Below are 18,708 nucleotides of genomic sequence, written 5' to 3' on the forward strand. Positions count from 1 at the left end.
GAAAATTGGAGCGTTTTGAAGACTAAGGCAACAACACACACTAAACGAAAAAAGAGAAAATGCCACAAAGCAGCAGTCCGGCATCTCTTGAAAACTAGTTTGCCGACTTGCCTGCATCTTCAAGGTGTTAAAAGTACCCTTTACCGCACTAGTGACGCTTTACTCAAAATAGTGCTGCTGCTGGTACTTCTTGATCTTTGCCGAACCTTTATGTACAAACAACGGCATTGATATTATAGTTTGTATACCTTTTAGTGTATTATATTCATCAGTTTCGGTCTGTACTTGGTGTCGAATGGGTCGTGTGAAAGTGATTACTTGTATATGCATTGTATGTAATATACGGTCAAGATGAAACTACGTTGGTGAGTTAGGTTTATACTATGCTACTATTTGGTTGGTAAATGCAAGTCAACATAATGGCGAGTTATCTAGTGCTGAAAAGGCGGTACCAAATATTTTATTGGTTAGAATAATTTATTACTTAGGGTACTTAGGTTTTCCGTTACTTTTTTTATGTACCTAACACGAATAAGTATGCTTTTTAAGTAGTACTATGACCACCCAACAATTAGACTGCAAATTTGCTATGCTAATCTGCTACTATCTCTGAATAATAAGTAATTTTATGACTTTTTTGGTTACTGCTTTTGAAACAATATAAAAATCGGTCTGGTCCGACAATGAACTTAATTCACAACCTGATGCGATGAAGGAAAATGCCGAATTCGACTTTCAGAAACGCAGCGGTACGATCTGCGTCTGAGTTAACCTTGCTGAAGTATCATTGGCCCCAATACATAAAATAGTTCAACTTGTTGTGAGTTTATCAGAGGCGGAGGCACGCTGTATTGTTAAAAAAAATCATTTCGACCATATTTATATGGCGTTATTAAACCAGAATCAAACTGAAGAAAGACGATTTTAATAAGGTCAAGACGGTTTTGGACAAACAGATTTGGGTGGCAATTTTAATGATCATTCACCTTGACTGTCAACGATTGTTTATGTATGATATACGCATTTTTAACGTGTGCTACACGTATCTGCATGTTTCGTTCTCATTGAACTTGGATTTTAATTCATTTAAAACAGATCAAGTTGAATGCCATATATTTCTTTTGTCATTGACCGATGATTTGGCAACGATTGTTAAATGATTGAAGGCTGAAGCTTTCAGCCATATGCTTATTTATAAGTATTTGTTCCCAAAAGTTGATACAAATTGCAAAATTTTAATTAAACAATAATAATATAGCAATTTTCCTAAAACAAAAAGCCCAACTATGGTAAAGATCACTTTTCAGTATACATGTACTAACTCACCAAGGCGTCTACAACATTTACAAGCTGTTTTTATTGTTTAATCGATGTTTTTTACTGCATCGAGTGTTTATATAAGGATTGTAAGAATTTGACTTTGTATACCCCTAATGAAAACAACCCAAGACCCTTACAAAAATATTATCTAACTCAAAAGATTTTGGAATACCCCTGTATATAAGATAAAGATGTTTTGTAAGAATAAATAAAACTACACAGTGTACGGAAACATGTACCTGGGTGCCCTTAAACAAAATATAAATTAGTTATGATTTCAGTGGACTAGTACAAAAATAAATTATTCTCATTCACGTCAGCCGTGATACACGGTAGTAAAAATAAATTCTGACCCTGTTATGTAATTTATTCCTAAAGTAAATTGGTTGCAATGGAACTACTAAACCAACATTTAACAACCGGACCGACGTTTTTGTACATGCACAGAGCGATTCCTCTTACATCTGACCGATTATACAAGCGGTTCGATAAACATTGATAACGCAAGCAGTCGTCCAACATATCTCCTATAGTATGCGCGTAAAATTCACGTCCATGTTCTTTGCGTTACAGTTTTGCCGGTTTCTGGACTACCCCCAAGTCCGACGAGGAGGAGGAGGCCGGGACGTCGTCCTCTTGGTTTTTCAGCGGGGTCGAGAAAATTAACTTAATACCGCCGAAAGCATCCAACGTGATGGACCAGAAAGAGGAAACCGATTTACGACACGTGTTACGCATCAAAGCAGAAAAACACAAGAAATACTTTAGAAGTTTGATAGAAAGCGCTGTGGTTGAGACACCAAAGGCTACACCGTTGGTTCTGGAGCGGCACCGTCGACAGGGTGTTTACCAGAGGAATGCTTTGGAGTTTGAGACTCACGGACCTGCAGGTTGCCAGAATGTCACTAAATTACGTAAAGAGTACCTTGAAATGGTGCAAAAGTCTGACTTTGATGAAAAAAGCGAGCATTTGTTGGTACCTCCTCAAAACGATTGTTGCACTACGTCCTCGTCAGGTGTTAGTGACGAGGAACGCAACGACGAAACCAACTGGCATCGAAAGCACAAGGTGACTAGATGCGGAAGCTCAGATTCGGCTATGGGCCAGAGTGATGATGATCCTCAAGAGTTTTCTTCCGCATCAAATCTATACAGTCCTAGAGCTTCTTTAGATCGTTCGAACGTTCCTAGTAAAACAATAATCGAATCTCAAACAGTTATTTACCCATTAGATCGGAAGTGCAGTATGGAATGTACAAGTGAAGAACCGGATTTTTACACGATCAGTCGCAGACAGAGTTGTTTCACTGATGATGGTGATGACGGTTCGAAATATCGGTGTTGGCGTACTCCATCGGTGGTAGTTAGTGACTATTCGGATGATATTGTCGGTTTAACTTTGGAAGACGTAGAGTACATAAGAAATCACAATAAAGAAACATCTTCGAGTCCGGAATCGAGTTTACATAGTTCGTGTAGTAACTTAAACTATTGCGGATCAACAATTAGTAGTTTGGAAACCGAATTTGTTCTTACGAAACCGTACCGAAAGTCTTCAAACTGTTCCACGTGTTCCACGGTAAGCGGTGATGAAGAGCTGGATTTTTCTGGGGATAGCAGACTGAAACCGCGAAGAAAATATCGAGAGGTAAGTTCATATTATGTAAATAGTAACAACACACATTGTAACTTGTTGTGTGTACGATGCTCATATTGACACTTAGCAAATGCCGATAAGAGTACCATTTGGCGTCAATCGTGACGTCAGTACCAATTTGCCGGTCGAGGTCGTCAGTACCAAAAACGATGGTGATAGCTGCAGATCGGTTAAAATTAGAAGACTTTAATTGTTAAATTAATCATTAAATATTAGTTGTTGGCATTGGCGTAGTCTATACATGTAGAAACACTAAAAGATTGTGTTTTTGTTTTTCAAAATTTTGAGTAGATACTCATTAAGTTTTCTTATTTAAGGTTCACTGGTCAAAGTACTGTAAAATACAACTTTGATTCAAATTTTCAACTTTGATGAAAGAACTCAAGAGACTGGTTGACTCTATGATGATGTTGAGATGGTTTGGTATTGTGGCATTAATTGGTATATATCAAAATTAATATTTCTGTGGTATTTGACATTGGTTGACATCGAAATTGGCCAATCATTTCTGCAACGTTTCACGGACTTCCGGGTGTCACGTGACCGGCAGAAAATGGTCTTCAGGCCGGACAACTCTCTTAAGCAATTTGTAAAACATTGAGAACGGACTCGTTAATGGCCGCAAGAAAATTTACGAGCTTGACTTCTAAATTTGGAAGGTCGACTTTTTGCCAATCATAATCTTTGATTTATCGCATGCGTCAAACGAACTGGTGGACCTTTGGCGGGACCGCTTACTTACAGGTATTTATGCGAAAAATCCGACAAGCCCAAGCATTGGGTAAAATTTAATTAACGAGCTATCACACTTTGAAAGGCGTGTTCGGCGAAAAATGCTCTTCGCGCATTCTCTTCCCTTTTCACTTTTTTGTCAATCAATTATTATTTCGTCCCGGTACTTTTCCTTGTCCTCTTAACTGGTCTAAGTTGATTGATTATGGTATAAGCGCTGCTAACGTTGGGCTTTCAGCAGGACAAACGTGCCGATCCTCTGATTAGATAAGAAAAGTTATTCCGCTACTCGTCATCCAAACATATAATACAACCGCTTGGAATGAAGACTATGTTAATTGAGATTTTTCTGACAAGATAGTGCTATCTGTGATACTGATCTACCACGTAGTTTTTTACGAGACCAACTCGAAGTTGACAGAGAAGCTTAATAAGATTAATCATTTTTTTTAAACCCATTTGTATGGTAGCACTGGATTTGCTATTTATTACACCACAACGAAAACATCAGCATTTTAATCAAACTTAAACTGAGCAAAAATAGAATTTAGTAAATGTAAGAATGCTGCTGAAGAATATTTATATGAAAATACTGTATTTCAAACTTTAGCAATATTTCTTGTATAATTTATTAGGGAACAATCGTTAACGATCTTCCGTAAATCGTCGCGCAGCCACACATTCCGTACTCAGGAAGATAACGAGGATCTCTCTCTCTCTCTGGTTTCTTGTGGCGGAAGAAATGCCCTGATTAGCATATAACAAACGTGGAATGGCATTTTAAGCTTCGACTAAGTGGCATGGATAATGTAATTGTAATAAAGGCAAAACCTGAAAGCATCCGCCGGCAGTGTTGGAGCGACTTTTGGCTTCGCTTTTAGTTGAAAGCTCAACTTCGCGTCGTAATGTCGTAATAAACATGGGAGCGCGGTCCAGATGTTGTTTTCCAGTGTTATTTCGTTTTATTTTTGCAAATTATTGTGTTTTTGGTTTCCTAATTTTTCATAGTAAACTTGAAGAAAGTACAAGGTAACTTACTAGTATGAAAATTAAGTAAATCTAAACCTCTAACTCTTCCTAACAAGTGTTTATAGATTTATCTAGCAGACAGTTTATGACGTGGAAAAGAGTTACAAAGTCAGTCTCTCTTATTAGAGCATTTTTCCTGATCTTTTGACATTGTTTAACCAGAACAGAATCAAAGACTAGCAATGCACTAATTCATTTTTTGACTGGAAATTTAAAAGTTTTTATTAATTTTTGTGACGCTCTGTCCTGTATGTTTAATAAAGCAGCCAGAAAGCAGTGAAAAACTCATTCTGACTGGTTTAGAAACTTTTAGTTCATTTTTTTGGCCATAAACATCTAAACATTTCTGACCTGACTAAACTTCCATTTCCATTTTCTTCTAATAAATAAATTAGATCTTTGGAATATTACTATAGTTACCTGAAATAGTAACCTTAATACATTCTACATATACGGATGGTACCAATCATTTTTTAAAGAGCAACACAAGATTAATGATAGATTCGACAGTCGGTTGTTGCTTTATATCACGTATTGTTTGATATAAACAAATTATTTTTCATTCTCCAAATTGCGATCGAAAACAAATTATACCAACATAAGACGTACCGTTAGCAGAAGAGATTTCAATGTAGTAATGGACTTGGGGCCACCTCAGAGTGGCAATAATTTCCTAGATGATTACGTGGGTTGGATTTGATTAATTTTCAGAATTAGCTATTAGAATATATAGATCTGGACCGCCCACCAAGTGGTCGTTTTTTGGGCGGCGGTTGGTTTTTGTGACTCTCCGTAATTGACAATGATAAAACCGTTTAAATAAATTATGACAAAATGTTCGATAATTACGTTCGGTCAAAACGGAGAGAAGCGGTAGCCTGGAGAGTAGTAGAAACAACATTTCTGTAACTGGTTCAGTTTTTTTTGCTGCTAGAATCTAATTAACCCAACCTAGATGGTTGATGACATCTGAGGTTCACACACCCACCTATATTTACAAGTCTTGTAGTTGTCTGGTGTTACTGTTTCGGTAGAAGTCAGATTAACATAAAACTGGTCCTTATCGTGTTTGTTTAATTCGCAAAGCCACCGACCAATTAAAACTGTCTACTTCACTGAACCTGATGATGTACAATCAACTTACAAAACGTGTAAACTTTCTCTAACGACGTACGTACATGTCAGAAGCTAAAATTGTTTATTATCACGCTAGGTTGTTAATTGAACGGTAGCTGGTGCCAACCTTGAATCAGAATATTACGTCTGAATATTTTTTGCTAAACAAGTATTAGTGATAAAACCATGACATCTCGAACTGAATCGGTGACACCACCACCTGGACCTGCTGATCAACGTCTTCAGACAACCAGAGAACAAAGACCCAAAAGTTTGATGGAAAGTTTACTGGTAGCAAAAATGGAACAACTCACGTTAGGTCAAAGTGTTAAACCGGAACTGGTTCGGACAAACAGTGTAGACTCGTGTAGTTCGATTGGTTCAGCCAACTCGTTGGGTGCTAGTGATATATGCCGGTGCGATGATTGTTTATTGGGAATCGCTGATTTGTATGCCGAACCTGAGGAAGCAAAAAAGAAAAAGGTATACTACTTACTTTATAAGAAAAACCATTAAAATAACTAAAAGTTCAAATTTTGATGAGGAAGAAAAATTATAACGTCGAATCCAAATCATTCTGATGGACTTTCCTTGACAGTCCACAGACTCTATTCCTTTAGAGCCTCAATGAGGCCTCATTCTCTTCAAGTTAATTCGTTCGTTTTTCCACTTATTTTAACACTTTTAACTGTAGGTTACAATCAAACACTCACATAAAATAATTTGTCTATTACATTGTCTCCACAAACCTATTCTTCTGCAACCTACTAAACGTTATTTATCATAATAAGGAACACACATTGTTTCTGTATGCATATTTTAATAAAAATAGTTTATGTTAAAAGAATAATAACTTGTCACGTAACATTCCACGAATACCACATGAGTTTAATTCATATTGAACCTAAACAATCACTCGGTTTATCTACCCAGTATTTGTTGATTTTTGGTTTTTCAGTCTAGATTAATAATAAACAGTAAATAATATTTATTTGGTTGTTAAACTTGTTAATGTCAAGTTAAGTTCATTTACAGGACTCTTTAAGTAAAAATACAGTAGAAACACTATAAAAAGAAAGAGCGAGAAAATATTTATAAAATCTAATTTGTTCTGAAATAAATTAGAGAACTAATGTAATTTATCTTTATAAGTCCCAGTGATAATAAAGTTAAACACTGTTATGTACAAGGTGATTGAATTTTAACTACTTTCTTAAGTTCCTGCATCCATTTTAAGGCTCAGAACTACTAGTCCGTATATCTCAGAAACGGAGAGAATAATAATTTAAATGTAGACACTTTTATGACACTCATACCATTTAGTTTCATTTTAATGACACCAATCGAATGAAAAATTGAATAGAAATAGCACAACACTTGTACTGCAATCTATTCCTAGTAGAAGTGCGTCAAAAACGACTGTATATGGAATTCTAAATGGTTTCGTTGAAAGAATCCCATTATTTCGTAATAGTAAAGCCAAGATCACATAAAAGCCAAGCTCATTAAATGTAATGAATGATTTGCGTCAGCAACATCCGAAGGGGATCAATGCTATGGCGGTATTGTTGTTGTGTTTTACCGGACTTGAAGCTAGCAAATAGCATCTTTATTGCAGATAATTTTAGATAATAAAGCGCAATTTTGATTTGAGAGTGTTTGTTGTTAAAACGATTAAGTAATCCGGTTTTGAGCGGTAAAAAGCATCCCAAATAATTTACTTTTGCTACCGCAATTTTGTTGCCAAAACCGTCTCGCTCTATTGGTTGGTTACATCAAATGTTATGAAATATTGTATGCAATTTTTGTGACTTTAATAAAACAAAAAATGTCCAGGGTAGTATTAAATTAGATCTTTATTTTTAACATCAAATAACAAAACAAAAACAACAGCAATCGCAACATAATCAACATATTCGATACAAAAAGCGCTTTGGAATTTCTCTGTCAACCATTCAGGCTTAGTGTTTGTGATGTTTCTTGTGTCCCCAGTGTTTGTGGTGTTCGTGACCTCCCTTTTTACCGTGATGGTGTCCGTGGTGATGATGGTGTTCGTGTCCTCCGTGCTTCTTGTGACCGCCGTCTTCATGATGGTGCCCTCCGTGGTGATGACCTTTCTTGTGTCCGTGATGCTCTTCATGGTGTCCACCCTTCTTGTGTCCGCCCTTGTGATGTCCTCCTTTCTTGTATTCGTGTCCGTGATGGAATCCTCCGTGTTTCTCGTGATGGCCGGAGTCGTGGTCCTCATCGTAGAAGTGTTTTTCTTTCTTGAATTCGTCGAGTTTGTGCACGTCGTGTCCACCATGGGTGTGGTGTCCCTTTTTGTAGTGTCCTTTCTCGCCAAATTTGTGTCCTTTCTCGCCCTTCTCGCCTTTGTGGTGTTCGCCATGGTATCCGTCATCGTGGTGGTGGTGTTTCTTGTGACCGCCATCTTCATGGTAGTGATGGTGATGACCCTCTTTGTCGTGATGGCCCTTCTCTCCCTTTTCATGATGGTGGTGTCCCTTGTAGCCTTTGTCGCCCTTTTCACCGTGATGTGAGTGATGGTCGGAGTGGTGTTTGTGGCCGCCTCCCTTGTCCCATTTGTGACCGTGATCGTGTTTGGATGCTGCCGTTTCCAAGTCAGCTACGGCTTCAGCTTCACGTCGCTGTCTAGTAATTTCCCTAGCCTCGCAATAAGTGAAGGCGCAAAGCGCCACAAGGGCTACGACGCACAGCCCTCGAAGGGAGTTCATTATTGTTCTTTAAGCACTGAGGACCACGAATTGAAACTGATTTGGTTGAATGCGGTAGTGGCTTTTATATGAATCTCCGCTACAATGGTTCTATGATTTACCACAGCCAAGATTAGGGTTTTTATGGTCATAGTGAAATTAGTATTCAATCTGTAACATTTATTGACAAACTATTTACCTATTGCATCTTGCGGTAAAGAACTTTCACTACTTTGAATTGTTTTTTCTACATGATGTAAGATTGACTAACTTCTAAATTCGTTCAGACTGGTATAAATTTGCAGTCAGTTTTTTTTTCATGGTCCAGCCAGTGTTAAACACCCATACATGATATGGCACTTTTTGTAGGTGGCAGACATGAAACAAGTGTCCGTGAAACATATGCTTAGTAGAGCACATTGATTGACAAAGACTTTAGAAACCCAAACACATTTTGTTAGTTGGGAATAAGTACTTGACTTAGATCGAATAACATTAATTTTGACTTCATTTATTTTACATTTTAAGTAAATATATTTTGGTGTTGATTGAATATTATCAGTGAAGAGAAACAAGCAGACTTTGAAATTTTCAAAAGAAAATTTTGGACACACACATGTATACAATGTATTTGTAGATAATTGTTGTGTTCCTGCTGTTTCATTTTTATTTTTTACGTTATTCAGGTTTTTTTAAATTTATTTTTCTTTTGTTCTAGGTGGGTTGAACATCGAGCAGTTCATTGAGCTGGTTAAAGGTAAGAGGTTAGTAAATAGAATTCGCTTAGTTTTATTGTAATATGCAGAGAACGACTTAATTTATAAATTTTGACTAACCAGATATATTTTAATCTACAAGAGGGAAGTAAAAGTGCCAATGAGTGTGTATGTATCTTTAGAGATACAGAGTCGGTTAAATGTTAAAAGTGTTTTACCCGGTTTCCAAATTGGATTATCTTTTCCTATTTTCTAAACAAATAAGATAGTATAAGAAAATATTATAATTTAAGAACAGTTTCTTAAGTAATTTTATTTAATCTTGTAGTAGATAGTTAGGGATCATAATAAATAATTTATATGCTGCCAAATGCCTCTAGAAGCCGTCGCCAGAGGTTTCTGAACTCTTTTAAGACTGTTGTAAAGCTCCTAGAAGCCATCTTGAGATGCCAAGGGCCTCTGAATCTTTATAAGACTGTTATAAAACTGCCAGATGCCTCTAGAAGCCATTCGAATTTGCCAGAGTCTTCTTTGACAGTGACGAATACGATGCTCCTTAGGAAGACCTCCAAAGAGATGAATAGAGTAGTGATCTTCGACATGTCAAGAAAACTGAAAGATGGGCCTAAGGCCTTCAATAGGTGGAAGAAGATTATGAAACTTCTTAAAAAAAAAACAATAAGCATTTAAATTGAAACCTTCTTCTTCTTCTTCCTTTTATTCATATTTAAGATCTTGCGATCTGTTAGTTTTGCAGGTTTCTCTGGATCAGTTCCTGGAAGATAGACTGCCAGCTGTCCTACCATCTCTTAGGTGGTCTTCCGGGTGCTCTTTTCCCTATTGGTTTTCCATTCTTCTCACGTGAGCGTACCAATATCTTTTTCTTTGTCTTGCACCCCACGTTGTTCCCTAATGTCAATGTTCCTAATTCGGTATAATTTTGTTTTTCCCATTATAGTCTTGAGCGTTTTCATTTCGGCTACTCGAAGCATTCTTTCGTTTTGTTGGTTTCTTCTCTGGTTTCTATTCCGTATATCATGATTGGACTGATACAAGTCTTATAGATCCTGACCTTCTGTTTATCCTTTCGCATGTATTTGTTCGCCCATATTATCTGCCTTAAGCAGCCCGACATGGCACCATGGCAGTCGCTTTGTTGATCTGGCTTCTTAGGTTCTTCACTGGGTCGTGATAACTCGACTTTGAATTGTGAGCTTAGCAAAGGTTATGCTTTTCGTTTTTTCTTTAGATATGGTCATGTTCATCGTTTGGCTGGCCTGGCAGAATTTGTGTAGATCGTCCTCCGTTTCCACGAAAATAGCTGCATCATTGGCGTAGCATACCATGCCGATTCTTTTATTCTGTCCCATTTGGTATCTCATATTTAGTGATGATACTTCCTCTATAATTCTGTTCATTAGGAGATTGAACACAAATGGGCTAAGTCTGTCACCTTGTCTGATGCCTCCTGGTGTCGGTAACTCTTCGGTATAAGTGTCTCCTGCCTTTACTGCATAAGTCGAAAAGCAATGACGATACATCTTTTCTGAAAACGTCATCGAATTTTTTGTAAAAAATTGCCTTACTACAAATAATACTGCCATTGACGTGGTTTAGAAACTAAAAGACATTCTTTAAAATACTGTGTTGGGCATTTTCTCATCAACAACATCACCAATTGGGCTCACCCCCTGACACTATTATAATAAAGATCTGAACATTTATAACTTATATTAAAAATGGCTTTTCACCCAAAATACACCCTGTATTCTTACTACTTTTAAGGTATATTTTTAAAGATAAAGAATTCAAATTTATTGCAATTCTATAGTTATTTGAAATAGACGAAAATTTAATTTAAACACCCTGTATACGGAAACTGACGTCCAAATTAAAACTTGATGTTATGAAACTAATATTTGCTCCTCGCAAGTAACCTGTGGTTAACTTAAATTGTTGTTAAGTGTGTTTACATTAGACATTTTCTGAGAGTTGTTAATTATCGGAATTGTACTTCACTTAGTGGGTCAAACATTTTTTTGGATCAACTTGACCCAATTTGATGTAAACGCACCCATTCTCTCTTAATAACGTCATAAACGAGCTGGACTCTAGTTCGTTATTGTAGTAGAAAAACTGCCGGGGTAAACGAACCGTGCTAAATTTGAACGACGTCATAAGCTGGTACTGACGTCAAAGCGGTACCTGTGAATGCGGTGAATGCGTGCAGAATTTACTAGAACGCGCAATTTTGTTTTCTGAAAATCCAACCACAGACTCGTTTTTTTTTACCAAAAATGCATAACTGACCCCTTATCGTCAGAGTAGGTCTGACGTATGTATTACCACAAATCATTTGGTTTACAAACGTCAATTTTGGCCTACTACAGAAATATTACTTGCTCAGGGTTCTTATTCCAGTTAGAATGACGCAAAAAGAAATTCCTAGTGTGATGGTAAGCTGGTTTATGCAAATTTCCGTTTTATGAACGTTAATTGATATTTAAATCCTGTTTTACAGACAGTTCTGTTAATAAAGAACGCCTGTATTGCCATATTTACTAAAAGAACATGCAGAAGTTTGCAATTGTGAAGATTACAGTTTATTAAGTGTGTACAGGTTTTAAATAAAACTAACCTAAAAATGTTGTGATTTCAGTTTTGTCGAGATAATGCCTTTTGAGAGTAGCAGAAAAAAACCTAATTTACAAATGTGTGTATCCTTGTAGCACCTACTGCACTAACCTAGCACAATCACCCTGTATATTTATTTATTGTCTGAGGTTTCCATGCAGTTTCTGGCACTGTAAATTGCAAGAGTGCTAACAACAAATTTGAAATTATTGCATGCGGTTAAGTTTATGGTTCTACCTCCTTTACTTATGTATACGCGGGTACCGCTCGTCCGATACGCTTGCGTCGGTACCCGCAGTACCAACAGTCTGAAATTCGAAACTCATACATGTGTTGGCGCTGCTCACCAGTTCAAATATTTGATTACACGATTTTGAATCGTAAACTGGCATTTTATTTTAAACAAACAATTTGCGAAACATCCCAAATGACAAAATATGCGTTCGCAGTGTTAGACAAGCCCCGAGACGGCATCTCCGAGTGATTAATCGTGACAGGTACGGGTTCGGTTCTAGTGGTGCTTTTTGTACGTTTTTGGTGCTGTAGAAACGGTACCGTTGCCTAAGAAAGGTTGCAAAAGATGTAGTCATTGCAAAGCACGGTCGATTAAGTTTTTTTTTTCGTATTTCGTCGTAGTAAGTGGGTCGAGTTTGGTTTGTCTAGATAAAATAGGAATGTCAATGATAAACAACGTCGGTTTGAACTCTGATGTAGGAACCAAGACCAAACTTTGTCTTGATTTGCGTTCGGATGGTACCATTATAAATGAGTTGGGTTCGCCCTCCATTACTTGTTCTCCTTCACCTTGCGTATTCAGCGAAGATCAAGATGGTAATCTAAAAGGTAATTATGTTACTTCATTTTTTACGAGAAGCCTCTCTCCAATCCATTATTCTACTTAAATCATCCCAAAAACATTAATTAATGCCGTGATAAGTGGGAATAACCTCCCACTTATTAAGAGTTACACAGTCATTTAGTAGCTAATAATTAATGAGTTGAAATATTTACACTTTCGGTAATTACTATACACACACACACAGACAGCTTCATGCATATTTATTATCACGTATTAATTAGATCCGTTTCGGAGATACAGAAAAAATTACCGATTCTGAAATCCAACACCAATTTACGTTGAGAAGGATTTATTGCAAACAAGTTGGCAAAACGGTATCATTATTATAAAAGCGCGATTCTGGGAACCAGTTCTATTACGATTTGGTAAATAAAGTTTTTTTTTCCGATTTCAGACCAACTAGATAATGTTCAAATCAAATTTTTGCGGTTAGTTTTTCTGGTTTCAGTTTTGTTTGAATTAAAATTGATTGTTACAATAATAATTATCAGAAAAGTTCCAGACAGGTTTTATACAGAGTGTTCTAATATTCCAAAGTACTCTGTGTGCTAACTTTATACTCCAAATTGTGTTTAAGACAGTAGATTCGATGTAATTACAGATTATTATCGTTTCTCACCACTCTTGGTGCAGATAGGAAATTCCGTCGTTTCAGAGACTTGTTTCAAATTAATTACAACCGTAATGACGGAAGAGATTTTTTAATTAATTAAGGCAAAAATGTGTATATGTGACTGCTTTAAGCAAATTTCGATTTAATAATTAATTAATTACCAGTAGAGTTAGAGTATGATTTAACCAAGCAGAAATGTCAATAATTGAATTGTTAATACGAATCATTTTTGATTCTCTCATAACTTTTTGTGTTAACGGCCACTTCCATTGACCAATTGTTTGATTTCAAGCTAATTTCGATCATAATGACAGTATAAAACCTGCTCCCATTACTATACACACTCGAGCACGTCTACATGACTTGCACATGGGTCTGAAAAAGGAATCTCCGCGTCCAAAGTCTCCGGGTCAACATCATTTCATTGGAAAACAGGTCATCTCAGATAAAATTGTTATTAATATAAACCATTATGACGCAGTTTGCGGTTCAGAATTTTCCGATTTTTTCCCTTATTTTAGTAATTTTATGACCGAGATAACGATCTACAAATGACGTGGGGCAAACTATAGAAAATTCCGTACAACAGCATTTTTCAGTTGGAATTATTAAATCGGTTCGAAAAAAATACCTTTTATCGTCAAAAACGATTATGACGTAAATCGCACTATTTTTTTAAATAATTTGTACTAGTTCAGAAAGTTAATATTTTTGAGGTGTGCCAATAGGATTTGTTTACTGTACAAGTTCAATCTATTAACAATTACCGGTTTATATCTGTATAAGTTTAGTAGAAACAGTAAATAGTCATTAATGTGTTAATGTCATGCATTAAAACTGAGTTTAACACCATAAAAGTGAATACAGTTTGGCTATGACATTATTGTTTAATGTTTTGCTGACACCATTACAATAAGGTCAAAGTTAAAATTTTTATTAGGTAATATATTTAAAATTGTACTCTTTCAAAATCATTTCATTTGGAGAAACCTTAAAAAGGTTCTTTTTTTGACGAATTAATATTAAGAGAAAACTTGGTAACATATGAATTAACCAGAACAAGCAAAAGAAATTGAGTTTCTTTACAAGACATTTTCTACACTTGTAAACCTTGAACTTTAGTTTCAAGGTTTTTCTTAAATTTGGCGATAAACCGTTAAAGTGATTACGTTGCTAACAATTCCATAATCATCATTTATGTGCTGAAATAAACTTGAAGAACAAAGTATATCTTTACGTGTTTAATTTATAACTAAATTAAGCTCCGATAACTATTATTCCCAAGTTAAAAATTTGCAACCTGATTGGCTTCTTTAAGTAGTTACATCAGCCAAATTTCCTTCCAGATTATAACCTTCGTACTTCACGTACACCATCCCCAGCCTCTCCGAATGTATCGCCTCGAGCATCTCCAAAGTGCTCCCCCAGGTCAGGTAGACGTCGATTGTCATTCAGACGTAGTAAGAGTCCTGGTACTCCCCAAACCCCTACTAGCCCTACTTTAGGGCGAAGGGGTTCCTACACTGGGTACGAGCAGTACCAAAAAAGTCTACTGGAAGTACCATTCTATGCTGAGTACGGAGATCCTAGTTCGGACGATTTGAGTTCCGAATGGGAGTCCGAAAGAGAGGAAACTCGCCCTTCTGTAAAAGGGAAGGTTTGTTTATTTTTAGTAAAGTCGTCCTAGTCGTTCTCTGTATGTTTTTTTTTTTTTAAATTATAACCTAATTTTAGTACTGTTTTATGACTAAACATGGCTTTTCCAGAGTTCGGGATGGAGGAAGTTGCGGAACATTATCACATGGACGCCATTTTTTCAAACATACAAAAAGCACCGGTACCCTTGGGTACAATTAGCTGGACACCAAGGTAACTTCAAAGCAGGGCCAGATCAGGGAACCATATTGAAGAAATTGTGCTCGAAGGAGGAAAAATGTTTCCAGGTAAAAGTTTTTTTTGTCATTTTATTTTAAATTTTATTTTTACATTTTTTTAGATACTGATGAAAGATCTTCTTCGACCGTACGTTCCTGAATACAAAGGTTTAGTAGCCAGTGACGATGGCGAATGCGAATACATCCAGCTTCAAGATCTCCTGGGGGACTTTATCTCACCCTGTGTTATGGACTGTAAAATTGGGGTACGCACTTACCTAGAAGAGGAGCTGGCTAAAGCTAAAGAGAAACCGAAACTCCGTAAAGATATGTACGAAAAAATGTGCCAGATCGACCAAAGCGCACCTACGGACGAGGAGCACAAACTGAAAGGGGTGACCAAACCCAGATATATGGTATGGAGGGAGACGATTTCGTCCACCGCCACTTTGGGGTTCCGAATTGAAGGGGTTCGGAATGGTGATGGGACGAGTAGTAAAGACTTTAAAACTACGAAGACAAAAGATCAAATTATTGATGCTTTCCAGAGGTTTACCGAAGGATTTCCACACGCTGTGGTAAGTTTACTAGTTCACTACGTCTTCTAGGAAGTCTCCTCAATACAATTTTCAGCCTAAATACATCCAGAGGCTCAAAGCAATTAAAGCCACATTAGAGCAGTCCAAGTTCTTCCAAACTCACGAGGTTTGTATCCAAATTACCAAATACTACTAAATATTAAAACAATTCTATTACAGGTTATTGGAAGCTCTTTGTTGTTTGTTCATGACGCCTACAATGCCAACGTGTGGCTCATAGACTTTGCGAAAACCGTAAAGTTGCCCAACAACGTGAAAATCTCGCACAACGCCAAATGGAAAGTGGGAAATCACGAGGATGGCTACTTAATAGGAATCAACAATTTGATTAAAATTTTTATGGCAGTACTGGAACTTCAACCGATCACAGTTACTTTGCCCTTATCTTTAAACGATTCCCTTGAACTCAACTCAAATAAGGGCGAAGAGGAAAGTGGACGGAGTTAGTGCAACAACTTCAGAGACTATATAAAACTGCCAGAACAACCTTTTTTCGAAATTTTGTTATTTTGTCAGGTTTTTGCAAATTGTATATAAATTGTGAGTTTTTTGTTAGAGATAGTATTATTTATTTGAGTAGTTAAGTACTATTTTTCTACTTCTCCATCGTCTGTTAGAAGAATAATGATGATAATCAGCTGACAGAGTGTGTTGATTTATTTATTTTAATAGTAATATGTTTGTTATTAAATTTGTTTGTGTCCTTCTAGTAAAACTAAATCTTTCTGTTTTTTCAAAGTTAATTCTACAACTTTCTAGTAGGAAAGGACACTAACATTAACAGGTTTGAAATACCTTGGAAAGGGTTATAAAAGATTATTTTCAAAGAATTCTTGGTTTAATACTGGGCCGATCTAAATCTAGAGAACACTTTGGAAGATAATGATTAAACTTCCATTTCATCTTCAAAAACAATGAATAATTACAGAAAAATCGAAAAACGTGCAGATGTATATTGTAGAACACCAGTAAACTGTTATTGCTTCTCTAATATTTTCTTCTTATATTTGAATTCTTGAATAATTGAGATTATTGCCGTATAAATGCACTTTCTTAAACAACAGAATTTACTGTCAACAATTTTTTTTGTACGTGGAAAAACAGAAATAGAATAATGTACCAATAATGTAATCGACTGATAAATGTTTTGAATAAAGAAGCAAAAATCACATTCAAAGCATTTTGTTTGACTTTCCGCATATGTGGTAGTATTGATACATCCTGAGAGATCCCTAGATACATATGTGAGATACATCCACGTTACTTACAACCCTTAACAGCTGCTTTAAGATAGATGTTTGCTAGTGCTAAAACAACAATCACTTTACCCTAACATTTAAGTTAACAGTAAGTACACTTTAATAATAAAGCTAATTTTTCTTAACTGTTCTTCACACCTTGGTGAGTATATCGTACGGTTGGCTTGTGATTTGATCTTAGTTAAATATAAAGCTGGGTTTTTTTTAAATTTTTCGACAAAAACGTTCCTTACCTTTATCGCTGTCTATATCTGTCATTTCAGCAAACAATTCAATAAATAACTAAATTTTTCTTGTTATCTCTTACAAATTTGATTATCAGTTTTTGTTATTGTTAAATTAAACAAAATTATTATATAAAAGTTCCACTAAACTTATAGTACTTATAACTGTCAAATTTACCTCTACAGTGTTATAAATAACACTTTGCGGCGTGATTAATCAAAGAGAAGCGACTATTTGACATATACCTACAGTTTCACGACACTGTGAAGTATCATTAAGTAACATACCTGTCAAATTTAACGTCCTAACCTGTCATTTAATTTAAAGTCAAGTTTAACTCCACAGAGTTACGAATAACAATTCGAAGGGTGATTCCTCAAAGAGACTTTGAGGCACTTTACAGTTTCATGGCACTGTTTAATCAGTTTTGACAGCCTCGCAACTGCCAAATTGAGCCCACAAATTTACATATAACAATAGGTCTATTCGTAGAGAGTATCTCCAACTAGTAATCAGAGAAATAGATACATCCATTGGCCACAAGTCAGAAAACGTCATAGTCACGTGCTCATTCAACCAATGAAACTTGACTGATACTGTTTCTGAGTGGGAAACCAGTCTCTGCGAACAGAATTTGTAATAGAGATGCCATTATTTGACATTAACAATATTAGAGACAAATTTTTTTTCAAAAAAATACAAGCTTCTGCAGACTTGGATATTACTTTTTTTTACAGAAAATGAAACTAAACACAGTCCAGCACTAATTTTCATGCTACAATCCTTTATATAAAAGGTAGTAAAGATGCGGAAACGGTTTGTGATCCATATGACGTTAAATTAGTTACCGGAAGGAGACGCGGGGGGAATAGCAATTGTTAATGCTAATTGGGATTGGGATGACACGCAAACTGAGACAACAGTTTATATTACAACATATCAAACTATTTGAGTTTATAGTTTAATTGTTGCGTTATTCGCGAACATACTGGATTTAGTTCGGTTGGGTTTGTTAACATTTTCTATGATTGTGTAGTGTTAGAGTGAGTAATTTGGGTGAATTGACTGATGTCCGCTTTAGGGAGATATGCCTGAGCGCTTAGGGTGCGACTACACGTATGTAACAATTTCGAACGATAATCGGCCCAGATTCATTTTTCGGCACGGATTTTCCTGATTCAGTCGCGCAAATAACCTTTACTCGATTAGGTACTAGTTCAAAGGGCTTCAAAGCTAAACCGGTTGAAACGCTAAGTCTCTAATGGGATTATAAAGAGCCCCATCTAAAATATACCTGCAGTGTGTGGTGAACTATAAGATTTCATCAAGTGTTTATTCGAAGATTCTCACAGGTAAGATTA

At 36.2% G+C, this 18,708-nt stretch overlaps 2 protein-coding genes across 2 annotated transcripts; one reads left to right on the forward strand and one right to left on the reverse strand.

Moving 5' to 3' along the window:
• The first annotated feature begins 102 nt into the window (after positions 1-102).
• IP3K2 (Inositol 1,4,5-triphosphate kinase 2) lies at positions 103-17,040 on the forward strand. The gene is made up of 6 exons (XM_081990236.1): positions 103-365; positions 1,894-2,968; positions 15,157-15,333; positions 15,387-15,842; positions 15,898-15,969; positions 16,023-17,040. The coding sequence occupies exons 1-6, from the start codon at positions 352-354 to the stop codon at positions 16,308-16,310; spliced, it is 2,082 nt and encodes a 693-aa protein (XP_081846362.1). The 5' UTR covers positions 103-351; the 3' UTR covers positions 16,311-17,040.
• LOC145736030 (uncharacterized) lies at positions 7,686-8,602 on the reverse strand. Its single transcript, XM_081990238.1, has one exon. It carries the CDS (start codon positions 8,587-8,589, stop codon positions 7,816-7,818), a length of 774 nt encoding a protein of 257 aa, XP_081846364.1. The 5' UTR covers positions 8,590-8,602; the 3' UTR covers positions 7,686-7,815.
• Positions 17,041-18,708: the final 1,668 nt, after the last annotated feature.

Source organism: Ips typographus, linkage group LG11 (assembly GCF_016097725.1).
Source record: "Ips typographus isolate SLU linkage group LG11, UJ_Ityp_2.0, whole genome shotgun sequence".
NCBI classification, from domain to species: domain Eukaryota; kingdom Metazoa; phylum Arthropoda; class Insecta; order Coleoptera; family Curculionidae; genus Ips; species Ips typographus.